Source organism: Zootoca vivipara, chromosome 14 (genome assembly GCF_965207765.1).
Source record: "Zootoca vivipara chromosome 14, rZooViv2.hap1.1, whole genome shotgun sequence".
Classification (NCBI taxonomy): domain Eukaryota; kingdom Metazoa; phylum Chordata; class Lepidosauria; order Squamata; family Lacertidae; genus Zootoca; species Zootoca vivipara.
Window position 1 is genome coordinate 23935337 of NC_142597.1, and position 19577 is coordinate 23954913.

General features: G+C 45.9%; 1 protein-coding gene across 2 annotated transcripts in view; it reads left to right on the plus strand.

Moving 5' to 3' along the window:
- The window catches only part of UBASH3B (ubiquitin associated and SH3 domain containing B), an 80188-nt gene that overhangs the window by 54579 nt on the left and 6032 nt on the right, over window positions 1-19577 (plus strand). The window contains exons 3-13 of one of the 2 annotated variants that reach the window (XM_035139190.3): window positions 1343-1529; window positions 3580-3778; window positions 6584-6753; window positions 7261-7469; window positions 8442-8577; window positions 8695-8815; window positions 9585-9707; window positions 15505-15597; window positions 16218-16362; window positions 17840-17946; window positions 19198-19307. In XM_035139190.3, the coding sequence (XP_034995081.2) occupies window positions 1343-1529; window positions 3580-3778; window positions 6584-6753; window positions 7261-7469; window positions 8442-8577; window positions 8695-8815; window positions 9585-9707; window positions 15505-15597; window positions 16218-16362; window positions 17840-17946; window positions 19198-19307 (1600 nt within the window). The remainder of the gene's footprint in view (window positions 1-1342; window positions 1530-3579; window positions 3779-6583; window positions 6754-7260; window positions 7470-8441; window positions 8578-8694; window positions 8816-9584; window positions 9708-15504; window positions 15598-16217; window positions 16363-17839; window positions 17947-19197; window positions 19308-19577) is intronic. The other variant, XM_035139191.3, reaches the window with a different exon arrangement.

Genomic DNA, 19577 nt, shown 5'->3' on the forward strand with positions numbered 1-19577 from the left:
ATAATTTATTTTTCATTTTCACATTTTACAAGCATTTTTAATGAGAAAAACAGAACCTTTGCAAATTTAATTTGCATTTCCCTCGACTTCCCTGCCCTCCTTTCTGTGGTTATTTAATTTATATCTTTTTTTATAAATGCATATCAATTCAAACCTATTTACTAATTTTTCTTAATCTTCCCTTTTAATTATCTCTTACTGCACGTGTTTATATCTACCCTGCTAACGTTTTAATTTGTTAACAATGTATCTTCAGATAATCCATAAATTTTCCCCATTCTGCTTTTAAAAAGTCTCTCATCTTGATTTCTTATTCTTCCAGTAAGCTTTGTCATTTCTATGTACTCCATCAATTTTAGCTGCCAGTCCTCTTTTGTTGGAACTGTTTGTTCTTTCCATTTTGGGGCATAAATCATTCGGACAGCCGTGGTAGTGTACATAAACAGTTTCCCCCCCTGTTCATTGGGTACCTCTCCACCAGTTATGCCTAGAAGAAAAGCTTTTGGTTTTATCACAAAAGTTAGCTTCAGCATTTTTTTCAACTCCTTATACATCATTTCCCATAAAGCTTTTGCTAACTTACATGACTGAAATCCTGGAGAGTCATTGCAGCAAGCCAGTGTGGCCAAAACAAAAGGTAAGGGGCCCCTGGGCGGTTAAGTTTCCAGTACGTTTCCGAACACAATTCAAAGTGTTGGTGCTGACCTTTAAAGCCCTAAATGGCCTCGGTCCAGTATACCTGAAGCAGCGTCTCCACCCCCATCGCTCTGCCCGGACACTGAGGTGCAGTGCCGAGGGCCTTCTGGCAGTTCCCTCACTGCGAGAAGCCAAGTTGCAGGGAACCAGGCAGAGGGCCTTCTCGGTGGTGGCACCCGCCCTGTGGAACGCCCTCCCATCAGATGTCAAACAGAAAAACAGCTACCAGATTTTTAGAAAACATCTGAAGGCAGCCCTGTTTAGGGAGGCTTTTAATGTTTAATAAATTATTGTATTTTATTTTTCTGTTGGAAGCCGCCCAGAGTGAGCGGGGTATAAGTAATAAATTATTATTATTATCATCATCATCATCATCATCTCGCTTTTTAGACCAAGGGTTTGTCTGCAGACAGCTTTCCCTTTAAATGGATCCTTAGTCTGACCTTGTATAAGGCATTCTCCTTTCTTCCCAGGAATGCGTTGAAGACTCTTAGATTCTTGACTGTTTCTTTCTCGCTCCGGACTGATATTTTTTGCATCACGGCCTCTGTACTGGTCATCTTTTCTGACTGCATTCATTTGCCAGACTTGTTTCTTCTCCTCTCTTTTGCAACGGCTGTTCATTTCCCCCCGTTTTCCCTTACAGGCTGTTTTCGCACGTATGCGACCCCTTTCTCGATGACCCCCTGCCTCGGGAGTACGTCCTCTACCTGCGCCCCACCGGCCCCTTAGCGCAGAAGCTCTCTGACTTCTGGCAGCAGTCGAAGCAGCTGTGCGGGAAGAACAAAGCTCACAATATCTTCCCCCACATCACGCTCTGCCAGTTCTTTATGGTGAGTTGGTCCTTTCCCCCTTCTTTGCTGTCTCCGTCCTCTTCTGCATCCACTTGAATTCTAAGGGCGAAACTGACCCATGATGCTGTGAAGCGCAAAAAGCGACTGGAGGAATGAAGCCACTCAGCCTGCATTGATCTGTGGGCCAAAGTACTTGGCTCCTCCAGGTGTCCTGTTTGTGGAGCACTTGTCCTCACTGACTTACACAAAGCTTCTGTGGAGGTTACACCATGCCTGGTCTTCACTGAGCCTTTGTTCTGATTTGCTTCCCAAGGAGTTTATACAACAATGAGTATTCCTCCTGATTTCTTTGCGGTGTGTTCCTGTGTCTTCTTGGGGGTTTCTTGCAGGCACCTGTTTGGCCACTGTGAGAACAGGACGGTGGACTAGATGGGCCATTGGCCTGATCCAGCAGGCTCTCCTTATGTTCTTATAGCTACAATAAGTTGTACCAAACTACTTAAGGCAGGCTTTCTGAGACTATGCTACTGTCCAGTTTACAAAGCACCATATTTTTCGCTCCATAAGACGCACCTGACAAAAAAAAAGCGCACCTAATTTTTAGAGGAGGAAAGGGAAAGCCCTGTTTTTGGGGGATCAGCTCAAAGTTGTGCAGCTTCTTGCAGCTTCTTTTGCAAATGGGAAAAGCCCCATTTTGGGGGGGATCAGCTCACAGTTGTGCAGCTTTTTTGCAAAGGAGGAAAGCTCCTTTTTTTAACATCAGCTCAAAGTTGTGCAGCTTCGTTTGCAAATGGGAAAAGCCCCGTTTTTGGGTGGATCAACTCAGTTGTGCAGCTTTTTTTACAAAGGGGAAAGCTCCATTTTTGAGGATCAGCTCAAAGTTGCTGAGCTTAGCTTGCAAAGGGAAAAAATCCTGTTTTTATGGGGTTTAACTCACAGTTCTGCATTTTCTTTAGGAAAGGAAAGGGAGCTATTTCTACAGTTTCCAGACAGATAATCTAATCAGCCAGTCACATGTGGCTGCAGCCTCCCTAAGCAGAACATTCGACAATGGAGGCCTGGGCAAGGGGGTGGGGCCTGGAAGGGAGCTAGCGTCCCTTATCTCCCCCCTATCTCTTGCAATCAGCTGCTGAGTGGGTTCCTTTCAACTCCCTCTTTCCCTCTTGTTAGGCTTTAAAAGGTAAAGGGACCCCTGACCATTAGGTCCAGTCGTGACCGACTCTGGGGTTTAGCTCTTCCTAAAAAAAAAAACCACGAACTGCTTTTCGCCCCTGGGCAATCTGGCTCCAGGGACCATGCATTCACTCCATAAGACGCACAGACATTTCCTCTTGCTTTTTAGGAGGAAAAAAGTGCATTTACGGAGCGAAAAATATCGTAGCTTGTGACAGCAGTTGTTTAGTCTAGGCATCCCCAAACTTCGGCCCTCCCTCCAGATGTTTTGGACTACAGTTCCCATCATCCCTGACCACTGGTCCTGTTAGCTAGGGATCATGGGAGTTGTAGGCCAAAACATCTGGAGGGCCGCAGTTTGGGGATGCCTGGGTTAATCCATGGAGTGTCCACACTGAGCTGTCACCTGAATAGGTTTCCCTGACTTTCCACCAAGAAAGGACATTTTTCATCTCTATAAGAAATGGGCAGGGTGAGTAGGACTTGCTTCTCTGTGCATCTCTTGATTATATTCCACCTACAGGAAATATTGAAAAACACTACCTAGATAAAGTTCTCTGAACTTCATACTTTTTTTGGTATTGTGGTCATGCATGTCTGGGTGTCGGTATGAAAGTAACAGCCATGGAAACTTCACCTGGTAGACCACTGCATTTTGGTTTGCATGCTATGGCAATGCAATGTGTGGGTTGCTAACTGAAAGACATGTGGGGAAATAAGGCAAGTGTAATAGGAGCACTAGTCCAACAACAACTGGAGGAAACTGTGTTGGCTACCCTTGGGCTGCAGAATCTTGAGACAATCCAACTAATTTGGGGGTTTAAAAGGTACACGTGCTCGTGGTACATAGGATCATGGTCCAGTGCTCGTGGTGCATAGGATCATGGCCTCTAAACTGACCACAGTCTCTTGGCAGTGCGAAGACAGCAAAGTCGAGGCACTCTGTGAAGCTCTCCATGCTACTGTGACCCGGTGGCGGTGCAAGTTCCCCGTTCCTTTGCCCCTGGAGCTCTACACCTCGTCCAACTTCATTGGGCTCTTTGTGAAGGAGGACAGCGCCGAGGTCCTCAAGAAATTTGCCGCAGACTTTGCTATGGAAGCCACTTCTAAAGCCGGTGGGTGCTCAGGACAGGAGGCAACTTCTTTAACTATTATCTTTTATTTCTTTAATGCAAGATGTTTCTGTTCCACCTTTTAGACTTCTTTGCATTTATGATTTTAAAAGCCTCCCAGGGTAGTTTACAAAGTTGGGAAAGCCCCTATAAAGTTTGGGGCCAAGGTATCTCAAGGACTGCTTGTTCCCATATGAACCTCTCCATGCTCTTAAGACTGGCGTGGGACACTTTTAACCCTCTGGAAGTTGCTGAACTACAATTCCCACCACCCCTGGCCATTGAGCATAGTTGCTGGGGCTGATGGGAGTTGTAGTTCAGCAACATCTGGAAGACTAAAGTTTCCCAAAACCTACTTCTAAGATCAGTCGGTGAGACGTCTCTCCTAGGTCCACCCATCTGTTAAGAGCAGGTGAGCAGTGAAGAGAGAGCGGGGCCTTTTCTGTGTTGGCACCCACTCATAAAACATTCTTAGTTCTGTAAGCTGGTTGCTCACACTTATGCTCTTTCTGCACCAGGCTGAAATGTTTTAAATATCCAGGTCTTTAAACTCAGTTTGTTGCAAGAGTGGCTGGCAGGGAAGGGCAGAACTGCAGACCTGGCCTCCTGCATGCAATATACCAGTGTTCTCAATGGTGTGTCTACTACACTATCCTGACTTTGCTGCTGTCCTCATGCTGTCCCACAACACTGTAGCAACACTGGTGCCAAGAGATCCATGGTGCCAGGTGAGGTATTGGAATAAAGTCCGACCACCAGGATGCCACCACAAAAAAGGCCCTGTCTTTGGAAGTGCTTGCCTAACTTTCTGAAGGTGCAAGGACACCTGGTGGAGGGCAGCTTCTTGTAGTGGGGGGCAGTCTTTTAGTTACAGAGGCTCTAGACTCCATGCTGTATAATATGCCCTTCATAACACAAGTAAAGGACCTTTTATCTTTCCGACATATGACCAGTTTGCAGTTATTCCCACCTTCACCATGTTTTCAATATGCAGTTTGGCTCACTTGCTGGAGCCCTCTGCTGAATCTACTCCCCCACTTCCTCCACTTCTGGCAGTTAATTTGCTCTGTGGTTTACACACAGTGAAGTTTCTGCATGTGCTGAGATTATGTAGGAGCACAAGATATTTTAACTGTGTAAATTATATATTGTTATATGCACTGTATTTTGTTTTTTGGTGTTTTTTTTGGCATTTTCGTAATTGCTTCAGCTACACAAAAATAAATAATATTCACAATCCAAAAAATAAACAGATTGTACAATGGGGCTTCCAGTCTCTGGCCGTGTCCTGTGGGGCTCCTTCTATTTTCCAACACTTTGTGATGCAAAATATCAAGAGCCAGTCCCAAGAGAACAGACTATTTTTCCTTTTCTTTTTTTGAGCTCCTGGAGATTTGAACTTTCGTTCTTGAGCTTAAGAGAGAGGTGCCCCACTGTGTTCTGCCTCAGCCCTCCCACTCTCATTGCTTCAAAAGTAAAACAGAATCTATACTTCCTCTGATTCATTATCTCCTGAGAAGGAAGCTGACATTTCGGCAGTTCTTTAACCTTTCTGACAGATGCGTGTTTGTTCTGTGCTTGCTATGCTGGTGCTTCCTGCATCCTCTCGGTGTCTCAAGATGCCTGTAAACAAAACCCTTTCCTTGATGGGCAAGGGATGGGGGAGAAGCGCCGTTCCGTTTGCGTTCAAAGGCAAAGTTCTCTCATTTGCACTTTCTGAAACAACAGGCAGACCGAAACTAACCTTGCTTTGGAATTTGCACATCTCTGAAATTTTGCAACGCAGCTCTGTAGTCAAGTCATGCATCCAGAAATGCACAGGCTAAAATATACATAGAAATGTATATATACAGGTGAAACTTGGAAAATTAGAATATTGTCGAAAAGTGAATTTATTTCAGTAATGCATCTTATTTTTTATTTTACTTTTAATTTTTACAAATGCTTTCTTTTGGAAATTCCACAGTAATAAAACAAATAGTTACAATAATACAAAAATTAACATCACTATTACATTTCATCAATTCCATTCCATTTATAATTGACCCACCTAATGACAAATAATTACAATTACAACAAATAAAGGCTTGACATATCTTGCTTTGCATGTCATGCATCTATCTCATATATTGTTTTCACCTTTTAAGATGCTTTACTGATATAAATGCACTTTTCGATGATATTCTAATTTTCCGAGTTTCGCCTGTATATTAGAATGCATTTTTGTATTTCATATTCACTATTAGGGAAAATTGCTTTGCAAAATGTGTATGCTTGGGGGGGGGTGTGCAAATGTGTACATTAGGAGAGATTTGCGCTAAAATGCTGGTGAATTGCACACAGAATTACCATTCCCAGAGCCCCTGTGTAGAGAGATTTTTATTTATCTTTCGAATCCCCACAACAACCCTGTGAGGTGAGGGTAGACTGAGAAGCAGTCACTAGCCCAAAGTCACCCCCTGAGCTTCATGGCTGAGTAGGAATCTGGCCTCTCAGGTCTGTGAGGGGAATGGAAGTTTCCAGAAAACTCCCAGAAGATAACACTTTCCAGGATTCCTTGTGCCATGACTGTTTGAGGGGGCATGATACTGCGTTAAATGCATAGTGCAGATAGGGCCTTAATCATCTCTTACAAGGCTTATTTTTTATTTAAAAAAAATAAGGAATGTCTTCAATAGGTGTTGAAAAGACAACAAAAACATCCAGAAGCACCTGACTCACCAGCGCTGAGCTAGGCTGACCTGGCTGATATCCAATTCACCCATCGTCCCAGTGGCTCCCAACTGACCACAGATTTCCAATTTGCAGATGTCCACGTGGAACCCCACAAGAAGCAGCTCCATGTCACCCTGGCCTATCACTTCCAAGCCAGCCACTTGCCGACGCTCGAGAAGTTAGCTCAGAGCATAGACGTCAAGCTGGGCTGCGACTGGGTGGCCGCCATATTCTCCCGGGATATTAGATTTGCCAATCACGAGGTAAGGGTGGGACTCCTTGTTTCCCTTAGGGGGAAATGAAGGCGGTTGCTGCGTTCCCAGGGTGGGAGTTGTTCTTGCAGCAGGATCTGTGTCTGCTTTAATATAAAGTAGGCACAGGGAAGTTGTGGCTCTGAGGGTTTAATCCAGATCACAAGGTCTGTCCTTCTTTCTCAACCCAGTGCCCATCCACCTAAGATGTAGGAGCACTAGGGTAGGGAGGGCAACTGCTAATGAGGAAAAATATTTATTTTTGGTTGGTTGGTTGGTTGGTTGGGGAAGAGCCATTGATTAGCACGTGCTCTTCATAAACAAGGTCCCCTGGTTCAGTCCCAAACATCTCCAGGTCAGGCTGCAGGTGTCCCCTTTCTGAAAATCTGAAGGTCCACTTCTAGGCATTGTAAGCAATCTGAGCTGGATATACCAATGACTTGCAACAAGGCAGTTTCTGATGTTCTTCTGCTCATTCACTGTTGGCTTAAGGCTTTCCCCCTTCTCCACCCCTTGCAGACCCTCCAGGTGATCTACCCATACACCCCGCAGAACGATGACGAGCTGGAGCTCGTCCCAGGGGACTTCATCTTCATGTCTCCCGTGGAGCAAGTCACCACCAGCGAAGGCTGGATCTATGGCACTTCGTTGGCGACAGGGTGTTCTGGGCTGCTGCCTGAGAATTACATCACCAAAGCAGACGAGTGCGGCACATGGGTGTTCCATGGGTAAGAGGTCTGATCCTGCTTGCATGGGTGGCAAGGGCTTTTATTGTGGGTGAGTCTGCCACTAGAAGGTCACAGCATGGTGGTAGGGAAACTCAAGCTGACTCACGGATGAGGGGAAAACAAGTCATTTTCGGTTCGGGCATCAATTATTGACTATGATTGTGATTACTATACTGTATTTATTTATATTTCCCTGGTCATATTCAATCCTTTGCCATTCATGCACCTATCTAACGTAGGTTCATTCATTTAAGTGGGTCTTCTCTCACTGCCAATGTAAACCAATGAATGAATAGAAAGAGAACCTGCCCAAGTGACGCTGACACAAAAACCTCACGCATATAACATTTTTGGGGGGGAAAGGAAAAATAATATGTAAATTTACCAGCCACTCTATCCTCCCACCTCTCTTCCCCTTCAACCCTGTACTAGACACAGCATTGTGTAACGTTGAGCATAACTCAGAGACTCTATGATCTAAAAGAGAGAGAAAGAGAGAGACATTGCACATACTTTTGTAATTCAAGGAAATCTTTAATAATTTTTTTTAAGAACTCAGTAAGCTGCAACCCATAAATCCTGGCTGATTATCTCACCCAGAGTCTGTCCAGTCCTTTTGTAAGATGCCTTGTACATGCTTTATTATGGGGAAAAGTGGGCTGTAAATCATTAAACAGATGAAATGTGTGCTAGCATCCACAAAATAAGGACCAGATGGAACTCCTATCTTCAATGGATAACAACTACTGGACCAGAGGACATTCAGTGGAAAATCAAAGACATTGTGCCCGTGGCTGAGGACAACTGTTTGAACCCTTCCAATGGATTATGGGGGGGAGGGGGGAGGGAAAGGAAAAATGGTACGGGAAATTAAAAATTGGAAGGAGAGAAGATAATGTATGTAAAAATTCTCGTACTTCAATAAAAATCTAAAAAAAAGCATCCACAAAAAACTTGTGTCTATTTTGACAGGTCATATTCCATTCTGAATGCCACTTCGTCCCCCTCCCTCCTGATGTTCACTGATGGAGTGATGGATCGAAGGTTGCAGGAAGACCAAGGACCAGGGGATACTGGGCCCCTCACAATCTTTTGCCAGAGTATGCAGGTAAGGTTCATCTGCACCTTTACCTGCCTCCAAGGCAGGCTGAAACACCAGGAAGGGGGAAAGGAAGCCTTTTTTTTTTATCATACTAAGGTGTTGCTTTTTAAACCTCATCCTCAGCCCGTAAGGATCGCCAACCCACCTGGGCCACAGAAGAGGTGCCTTTTCGTTTGCCGACATGGCGAAAGGATGGACGTTGTGTTTGGAAAATACTGGCTCTCACAGTGTTTTGATGCCAAAGGTGAGTTTGTTTCTGTCACAGTGTTTTACTTTTTTTATTGGGGGACATCCAAGGCCATGCGAGCAGACATTAGTTTGCTAGGAACAGAGGAGAAATCTGCACTACTGAAATGTCAAAGTGGACTCCACAGATCCAACCAGACCAATCATCCTCTTCAGAATCTACAGTCTGGTAGATTCCATTACATATTCAAGGGATGCACCCTGCCTCCATTACTCACACCCATATATATTTTTTCTTTTAAAGTTGTAAAGTAGGGTGTTTGCTTTTCAGTTGCCCCCCCCCACCCAAGTGTCTAATGCAGGCATGTCAAACCTGCGGCCCTCCAGATGTTTTGGACTACAATTCCCATCTTCCCCAACCACTGGTCCTGCTAGCTAGGGATCATGGGAGTTGTAGGCCAAAACATCTGGAGGGCCGCAGGTTTGACATGCCTGGTCTAATGCATAGGGCTTTTGACCTCTGTACACTTTGAATGCATAGAAAGCAGCTCTGTTTGGGAACGACAAGAGACGTATTGACATTCTCACTCTCAGGAGGAACTGTATTGGGGTGGGGAACTAGCTACCCTCAGGTAAACACCCTGAGACTCCCTGCTGCAGGATCTTCTCCCTCTCTGGAACTTCGCACGATCTTCCAAATGTTTTGTTGCCTCCCTTGGATGGCTGGGGGAACTCACATTTCAATTTGAGAACTGCTACCTGAAGGAATCACCACTTGGGGGAATCACCTAAATTTTTGCCTCCTTGCTCTCTGTGTCTCCTGACAGGAAGGTACATGCGGACAAACCTGAATATGCCTCACAGCCTACCTCAACGGAGTGGTGGTTTCAGGGATTATGAAAAGGATGCCCCCATCACCGTGTTTGGCTGCACTCAAGCACGGCTTGTGGGTAAGCTCCCCACTTAGGGAACAGTATTTTTCTTTTTTTGTATTTGAGGTGACGCTGTGGTCTAAACCACTGAGCCTCTTGGGCTTGCCGATCGGAAGGTCGGTGGTTTGAATCCCCGCGATGGGGTGAGCTCCCGTTGCTCGATCCCAGCTCCTGCCAACCTAGCAGTTCGAAAGCACACCGAAGTGGAAGTAGATAAGTAGGTACCGCTCTGGCGGGAAGGCGAACGGCATTTCCGTGCACTGCTCTGGTTTCGCAGAGCTGGCCACATGACCCGGAAAAACTGTCTGCAAACAAACACTGGCTCCCTCAGCCTGTAAAGTGAGATGAGCGCCACACCCCAGAGTCACCTGCGACTGGACTTAACTGTCAGGGGTCCTTTACCTTTTTTATGGGTACTCAAAACCTGTCTCCTTGAGAGTTTTGGGTTCTAGTCTCTCTTGCTCTCTTAACGGATCCTCGTCTGTCAAACACCCAGCCACAACATGAGCAGTTGTAGCACATCAACCACAATAGTAGTAATAATAAAATCAGGCCTGCTTGCTCTGTCTTGCAACTCTTCCAAAACTTCTCTGGCTCTTGGGCATTAGAGGACAAGAGGTACCAATTAAGGGGTGGTTTTTCCTACTTGCCATCACCTTGAATTAAAGTGCATTAGGCCCACTGCAAAGAAGCCTTTATGAGCTGGAAATTGGAGATGTCTCAGAGTCTAGATTTTCTAGGTTAAGAAATATGAGCCCCTGGGGCTTGTAATGCTCACCTCAGATTACAACCTCCCAATTCTTTTTCTGGCTCAGATTTCAATCTCATCAAAAGAAAAAACCCATTCCTCGCCATGTCCCTCCTTCTCACCTCTTCCCATGATCCTCTACTCCTGGGGTAGCCAGTGTGGCGCCTTGTAGGTGGTGTTGCACTATGACTCCCATTATCCCTGGCTGTCAACCATGCCAACTGGGAGTGGAGACCCAGCAAAACCTGGAGGGCCACCCAGTTAGCTGTGCTTGACTGTTAGCATGCCCGGATGCAAAAAGAGGAGGGGCTCCTGCGCTTTTAATAGCTTTGTAAAAAGAGAGAGAGAGAGAATTTCATTTTTTTGAAATAAATTTTTTATTAGATTTTCACATTTTTATACACTTTATCTCTAACCAATTCAAACATTAAATTACAAGGTTCTCTGAACCTTCAGACTTTCTCCCCTCCCTCCAATGGGTTCTTATATTAAATGGTTAAGTTTTCTGCGTCTTATGCTTTGTCCAACTATTATGTATTTCTGATTATCATAATCAGTTTCACATTACAAATGTCATTATGCTACCAATGTTTTTAACTGTTTACAGTGGGTTTTTTTAAAGTAAACTACAAATTTACTCCAGTCTCTAGAAATACTTGATCCTCTTGGTTTCTGATCTTCCCCATCAGTTTTGCCATTTCCGTATATTCCATCAATTTCATCTGCCATTCTTCCTTTGTTGTTGGTTCTTCTTCTTTCCATTTTTGGGCTAGTCACATTCTTGCCGCCACCGTTGCATACATAGAAAGCCCTTTTTAAAAAAGATTTAATAGATGAAGAAAATACCAAGAGAAGATAAAAGACTTTTTTAAAAAGAGAATTTCAGCTTAGATGACAAACTACATTTGGTGAAATGCCCTCTTCTATTGAAAGTGCAGGAGACCTGCCCTTTGTTTTTGCATCTAGACACACTAGCAGCAGAAGCTGGGGTTTCAGCTGGCGCAGCTTGCTATACAAGCTGAAGTTCTTTACACAACGTGTAGTTAAACTGTGGAACCTACTCCCGCAGGAGGCAGTGATATCCAACAACGTGGATGGATTTAAAAGACGATTGGGCAAAGTCATGGAGGAGAAGGGCTATCAATGGCTACGAGCCACAATGGCTGTGCTCTGAATGGTTCTGAAAAAGCAGTTGCTGGAACCCACAGGAGGGGAGAGGGCTCTTGTGCTTTGGTCCTGTTTGCAGGTTTGCGGCAGGCATCTGGTTGGACACTGTAAGAACTAGATGAGGCTCTCCACATGCTCTTACGTTCAGAGAAATTATTTCCTTTACACTGACATCTTTTCCACTTGGGCACCCTGTCTATTGTTGTAAGTCATTAACTGGCAGTGAACCAATCTTGTATTGGCTCTGAACCAAATACTCCAAGTGTGGTGAAGGGGAGAGAAGAGAAAGAGGTGGGAAAACACGGCCCATTAAATGTGATCTTCCTGCCAAAGGGTAATCTTATTCAGCAGTGGCTGCCATTGGGAGAATGGACCCAGGGGCGTAGGGCGGGGATGCGGTCTGCCCTGGGTGTCATCCTTGAGGGGGGTGACAAAATGGCACACCGCGGGGGGGCACTTACCGCAGGGCCTGGCCTGCAGCGCACTCGAGCCACGTGTCTCTCCTGGGAGTGACGCGGTGGCTTCGGGTCCCGTGCTGCCCGAAATGGCAGCGTGGGGCTTGCGTCTGCCAGGCGGACTCTCTGGGTAGCTCACCATGGCACACACACACACCCGGGCAGATCAGCATGGCGCTCCCGTGCACGGATCGCCGCTGCAGCCTCATGGGCGAATCGCCCCGCCCCCGCCACTCCAGGTGCCAGAGCAGCTAGCTACGTCCCTGAATGGACCTTGAGCCTAGGATTGTTGCAAGTCTCTTTGGTTGTTTGGTTTAAGCCAGGCTTTGCAACCCTGGTGCTCTAAAGAGGTTTTGGGCTTCAAATCCCATCAGCCCCAGCCAGCACGTAGTCAAGTATATGATTTAGATAGAGAGCTGTTGCAATTTTCCTAAATTCTGCATGAGCGCAGCAGTTTCCAGTTCTTGCCTGGTGGCCCTGCTGCCCTTCTGTGCTGCCATTTGTACCAGTTCCTGTGCGAGACGAGCAGCAGCCATTGTCAGGGTGACTTTGGAGGCGACGACTTAAGCTGTGATCTCTATTTGCACATAACTGTCAGCTCAGCAGCGAAAAAACATTTGGCTGCAAATCCATGAGCTGCTGTAGTGACACATCGATTTGAGTGCCTGTTTGAGAAACGAGCGAGTTGCTGGGGAAGCTTTCCAATGCTGAGATTCTCCAAGCATTGCGTGAGAATGCCAGCTCCTTGCTTCTTCCATGCAAAATATCTCAGGGAAGCAAGACATTCAACACCTAGTCATACAGCAGGGGACAAAGCATTATTTTAGCACATGTGGAATTGTTGGCTGTGACTATCACTCACAACCCTGAGAGTTGCCTGCCTTATCACCCAGCAAACTGTGGGCAGTCCAGTTACCCATCTCTGTGTGTAGAAGCCTCAGGATCTTATTGTGAGCACAATAGAATTGTTGCTCTGGTATCATTATTAAATTCATTGTTCCACCTTTCACCAGCCATTTAAAATTCAGTCTTAAAAAACAGTTAAAACAGATTACAGTTGCAGGAAGAGGGTGGCACCCTGAAAATGTGCATCTCAAGTGCCAAAGGCCAGGGTAATAATTAGATGCAGAAAGAAATGTTATTGTCTAGAAATGTTTAATTTAAGTGGCATGATGTTGATGTAAGTTGCAATGCAATTTGCAATAGGAGGAGGGGGTGTGTTCTGGAGGGGGTCACGTGAGAAGGTAGGAAGGGGGCAGGCTCCAGCCATGCCCTTCTAAATTGGCCTGCTAGGGAGTCTTCATGTTGCTAGAGGACCTCTCCTTTATCTGTGGGTTGGCAACCAGAAGTTGTGGGAAGAAAAATCAAGGCGGTAGATTTGGCACCAGTAAGGAATCCTTATGGCTTGGATCAGGACGGTCCTACTTTTCCATACCAAGAGAGCCCACACACTGCCTTGTTGTGCAGGGTGAGGCGCAAGACCATATTTGGCACCCCCTTCCCATGTTGTCTTCCCAAAGGCAGCTAAGTGAGGTCCCAGGTTTTGGGAAGGAGGCATGAGGCTCTGGCAGGGTCCTAGAGCCTCCTACCTCCTTCCCGAAGCTGGGAAAGTGCAAACTAGGCTTTGGGAAGCAGGTGGGAGGACTCTAGGACCCTGTCAGAACCCTCACACCTCCTTCCCAAAGCCCAGCACCTTGCTTACCTGGCTTTGGGAAGGCAGGGCAAGGGCTGCAGGGGGCATCAAATGTTTCCAAGGGCCTCCAAAGAAGGTCTCCAGCATGTGTTGGAGTGCCCTGCCTTAGATTGAAAGAGGATGAATCAATTGATTTAATTGGCCAAAAGTACAAAGTTGCCTTATACCAGACCAGACAAGTTTGTCCATTTAGTTCATTATTGTCATCTCTGGCTTAGTCCTGACACAGACCTGTCTCCCTTGGAAGGTGGTGGACTCTCCTTCCTTAGAGATTTTTAAGGAGGGGTTGGATAGCCACCTGTCATGGATGTTTTAGCTGAGATTCATGCACTGCAGGGGGTTGGACTAAATGGCCCTGGGTGGTCCCTTCCAGCTCCATGATTCTAACCCACTACCTATTATTTTTTTAACTGGCGGTGCTGGGAATTCAACTTTGGACCTTCTGCGTGCAAAGGATGTGTTCTACCACTGAGCTACAATCTTTCTTTCTTATAAGAGAAATAACGGATTGCAACAACAGCAATATACATGGACAAACTATTTTCCTATTTTATTAAGCGTTCTCTAAACACAAGCAGTCCTTAAAATGATGAACGGCTAGTCTCCCTGAAGCCCACCCCATTGTTTGGTTAGTTTCAGTGGGCTGCAGAAAGAAGACAATTGCAGCCAGAAGTCTTCCCAGCTTACAGCAAAACAGATCACCTGGGATGCTCAAATAATATCTGCCCTATATTCATACAGAGTACAAGATTCTTTACTTAAACCAGATGGGAAGTCACAGTGAAATCTGTCGATTTTTTCTATCAGGATCATGAGTTGGCAAGTGCAATGCGGCTGCCCCCTGCTGGTGGAAAATGAGTCTTGCTTCGCCACCAAACTGTGCCGTGTTTGTTTCAAGACTGAAATGGTTATCTGCCAGATATCGAAGGAACTGCTGTGGCCCCAGCGGCAAATGCCCTACTTTAAACAGGAAACGACTATCGATTGGGAGCAAACCGACTATTGATCGGGAGCTATAATAATAATAGCTGGCTATGAATGTATGAACAAAAGACGAGCCTGCTGGATCAAGCCGGTGGCCCATCTAATCCAGCCGCCTGTTCTCACAGTGGCCAGCCAGATGGCCATAGGAAACCAGCAAGCAGGAGCCAGGACAGTATGGTGTAGTGGTTGGAGAGCTGGAGTAGGAGCTGGGAGAACAAGGTTCAAATCCCCACTCTTGCCATGAAGCTCACCGCATGACCTCTCCAACTAACCTACTACACAGGGTTGTTGTGAGGGTAAAATGGGAGGGAAGAGAACTATGTACAGTGGTACCTCGGTTTATGAACACAATTGGTTCCGGACGTCTGTTCATAAACTGAAGCGAACTTTCCCATTGAAAGTAATGGGGTATATTAATCCGTTCCAGACGGGTCCACGGAGTACTCAACCTGAAGCGTACTTAACCCGAAGCATGGGTGTAATTGGTTCCGGAAGTCTGTTCATAAACTGAAGTGAACTTTCCCATTGAAAGTAATGGAAAGTGAATTAAACTGTTCCAGATGGGTCCGCGGTGTTCATAAACCGAAAATTCGTAAACTGAGGTGTTCGTAAACCGAGGTTCCACTGTACACCACCTTGAGTTTGGGAGAAATAAGGTGGGATAATTAGGGGGGAAAGAAAGAATCTGTAGCATTATAATCAGGAAAACTGATGCAATATTCCCCAGGTCTGAATGCACTCTTATTTTGAGTATGTGTGTTCAAACAGGTGAGGCCCTCCTTGAAAGTAACACAGTTATCCACCACATCTACTGTTCCCCATCACTGCGCTGCGTACAGACTGCACACTATATTTTGAAAGGTAAGAAGATGGCAGCAAGGTAGCTGGACTAAATAATGATCATAATTTTATTATTTTTATTATTTATACCTCACCCATCTGTCTGGGTTTCCCCAGCCACTCTGGGCATATATATCAGAGCATACTAAAACACCAAACATTTAAAACTTCCTGGTACAGGGCTGCTTCATGCTTTGTTCATATTGTCTTCCTTCCTTCCTTCCTTCCTTCCTTCCTTCCTTCCTTCCTTCCTTCCTTCCTTCCTTCCTTCCTTCCTTCAAAATTCTGGTGGTCCTTTCTGCAAACAGGGGTGATGTCTCATTTTGATATCCATAACTGGGGGGTGGGGCGGGGGGAGGAATTTATATGCAAGGGGAGGCACAGATGCCCTGGAGTGAAAATTCCCCCCCCCAAAAAAAAAAAAAAAAACTATAGCTGGACAAAACCTACAGCTACTTTGCTTCTAATGCTCCATCTCCCAAAGGGGATGAAAAAGAGTGGACTTTTAGTTCTGGGCTCACAAAATATTTGCAAAATCAGGAATGAGAAAATGCCTTGGAGTGTCCTATCTATGTCCCTGTCCTGAACTTGTAGTGTGTTTCTTATTCAGAGTGCCCTGTTTTTTCCTGCTCAACTTCCAGGCTTGCAGCAGGAAAATAATCTGAAGATTCGTGTAGAGCCGGGCTTATTCGAGTGGACGAAATGGGTCGCTGGGAGCTCCCTGCCTGCCTGGATACCTCCAGTGGACTTAGCTGCAGCCAGTTTGAGTGTGGATACAACTTATAGGTAAGAGAAGCCAATATGGTGCATTGGGGGGGGGGGAGAACCTTGTGAAGATGGAACATAGCGAGCTTGTGTTCCTCTACCCCAGCCTTACCCAGACTAATGCCTTCCAAATGTTTCGGACTGCATCTCCCATCATCCCAGACCATGGCTCATTCTGGCAGGGGTTGATGAGAGGTGATCTGGGGAATTTCTCCCCTTTTTGATGAGAAAGGACCATGGCTCAGTGGAAGTACAGCACATGCTTTGAATGAAGAAGATTCCCAGTTCAATCCTGGGCATCTCCAAGTAGGGATGGACAAGCTCCCATCTGAAATCCTGACAAGCCACTACCAGTCCAGGTAGACATGGTGCTGGCATGGTCGGCCAATAATCTGTCGGAGTATAGGGCAGTTTCCTCTGTCGTTCAAAACGTCTGGAGGAGGGCAACAGGTTGCGGGTAAAGGTTCTGCATGCTGAGAAGCCCAACCAGCTCATCCATGGTGCATTTAATCAGCAGCCTACTCAGGCCAATGGGATTTACGGCAAGAAAGACGCGACTGCCAGGGAGCTGAATTGAAGCATGAAAGGTGATGCTCTGTAAGCATCTCTGCAGCTGGAGAATGAAGATGGGTTAGGGCCAGACAGATGTTTTGCAAGAGGAGGGGGGAGGCACAATACCTAAAGTTAAAGGCAGAGAGCAAGCTCCTTGTGTTAGGAGCCAGACGAGTTACGAGCTGTAGTTTGTGGCCATTTGGGGGAATAATAATAATAATAATAATAATAATAATAATAATAATAATAATGTGATCAAACATTAAAAACTTCCCTAAACAGGGCTGCTTTCAGATGATAACTGGTATTAATTGATAACTGGCATTGATAACTGGTATTCAGAAGCATGGCTGACTCCACCTGTGTTGGAAGAGCATAGCCGTCGTGGCTAGTAGCCATGCTGAACTGTAGAGTGCTAGATATATTTATGTAAAATATTTTATACCACAGATACATTTTTAAAACGGGAGCATAGAATCATAGAGTTGGAAGGGACCCCCCAGGGTCATATCGTCCAACCCCCTGCAATGCAGGAATCTCAACTAAAGCACCCATGGCAGATGGCCATCCAACCTCTGCTTAAAAACCTCCAAGGAAGGAGAGTCCACTGCCTTCCGAGGGAGACCGTTCCACTGTGTGTGTGTGTGTGTTTGTGCTCCAAGAACACAAAGTAGAAGCCTAGCCATTTTTATTCTGGCAAAGAGTTCGGCTTCCTTCTAGCTTTTTCTTCTCATCCCAACCATCTTGCATTTGAAGAAGTGGAGGCTCAGTGGGAGGGTCCCTGGGATTGTCGTTGGGTTTGTTGAATTCATGCGGAGGTGGAAGGTTGGATCCTGGCCTCCCCCAACCCTACAAGGCATTATTACAGGTGGACAGGCCACATCTTCTTCTGCTTCAACTCTACCATTCCTGCTTTTCTTCTACACTGATGTTTTTCTGTCCACAGACCTCATATACCGGTGAGCAAATTAGGCATTTCAGAGTCATACGATACATACATCAGCAGAAGCTACCAAGTAACAAAAGAGATCCTAAGTGAATGCAAAGCCAAAGGCAAGTAAAACCCCACCTTGCAGTCAAGGATTTGCTTAGTTAAGTTGGGCTTACTCCCAAGCCAGGGGTGTACAGAATTGCATCCTCAATAAGTCGCTTTGTAGTGTCACGTATACATCTAAGGGAGGTTAAAAGGATCAAGCAGCTGAACCACAGAAAGCAGCAGGGAGTGTCCCCAAGGTGGAGTGAAAGATTCATTCTCTCTAATTCCAATGGTTGGAGTGTCATTGCTCATGTAACAAAATTGCAGCATTCGTGCACAACAGGAGAGGTATAAGCTGCTTTTGGTGAACTGCAAGATTTGTAGTAGTACAAAAAAAGAAAAATCCCAAGGGACCAAAAAAAAAAAACCCAGCCCAGTGATGACTGGGCATGCTCGGTGAGCGTGGAATGCTTCCTGACTGGCAGAGTGGGGAGATGGAAAAGGGGCAGGGAATGGAATGGAATGGAATGGAATGGAATGGAATGGAATGGAATGGCAGCAGCATTTTGTTGAGGGCCCCAATTGTCTGTGTTAAAAGTAATCCCAAGAGCATTTTTGCAGCTACCTAATGATGAATGTGCATGTGTAAATTGGCCTTTTTGCTAGCCCTGCTCAGGCATTTTTGCCCTTCACACATTTAAGAACAGAAGAGTCGTGCTGGATGAGGCCAGTGTCCCATCTTGTCCAACATCCAGTTCTCACAGTGGCCACCCAGATGCTTGCCAGAGACACTCAGGACCCAAGCACAAGAGCACCCTCCCCTCCTATGGCGTCCAGCAACTGGTATTCAGAAGCATTGCTACCTCTGAATGTGGAGGCAGAGCATAGCCATCATGTCTAGTAGCCATCGAGAGCTTTCTCCTCCATGAATTTGCCTGCTAGGCACGATGGCCACCCAATTTGGCGACATATCACTGCAGAAGCACATAAGTGAATGGAGGTCATGTGAGGTGGTGTGGGGAGGAAGCCCTACCCCCTCAAATACATGACCCCCCCCTTTACTTACTGCCCTCCACAAGTGAGAGGGTCAGCCTCTGAAAATAGGAATCCCCCTTGGCTCACGGGGGCTCCTTGTCCAATTTGGAACCCCATTTAGAAGGTGATTTCAAGGAGTGAACATAGTCGGAAGGGGGGAGGGTTAAGCACTCTACCCTTCCCAGTGCTTCCCCACTCGAAATCACAGGCTCCTGAGGTTGGTTTTGCATTATAAACTTCATCACAAACAGGTGACTGTGATGTGCCAATTTTTTTATGTTCTCTCCCTGCAGGGAATAACATTTTGATAGTGGCCCATGCATCCTCCCTGGAAGCTTGTACTTGCCAACTGCAAGGACTGTCTCCTCAGAATTCCAAGGACTTTGTGCAGATGGTCAGAAAGGTAATGGGAACCCACCAGTAATGGAAAGATCTTTAGATGTATAGCGACATATCACTGCAGAAGCACGTAACTGAGTGGAGGTCATGTGAGGTGGTGTGGGCAGGAAGCCCTACCCCCTCAAATACATGAACCCCCCCTTTACTTACTACCCTCCACAAGTGAGAGGGTCAGCCTCTGAAAATAGGAATCCCCCTTGGCTCACGGGGGCTCCTTGTCCAATTTGGAACTCTGTTGCCCCCAAGTGAAAAATCTTCCAAGTACAGTCATACT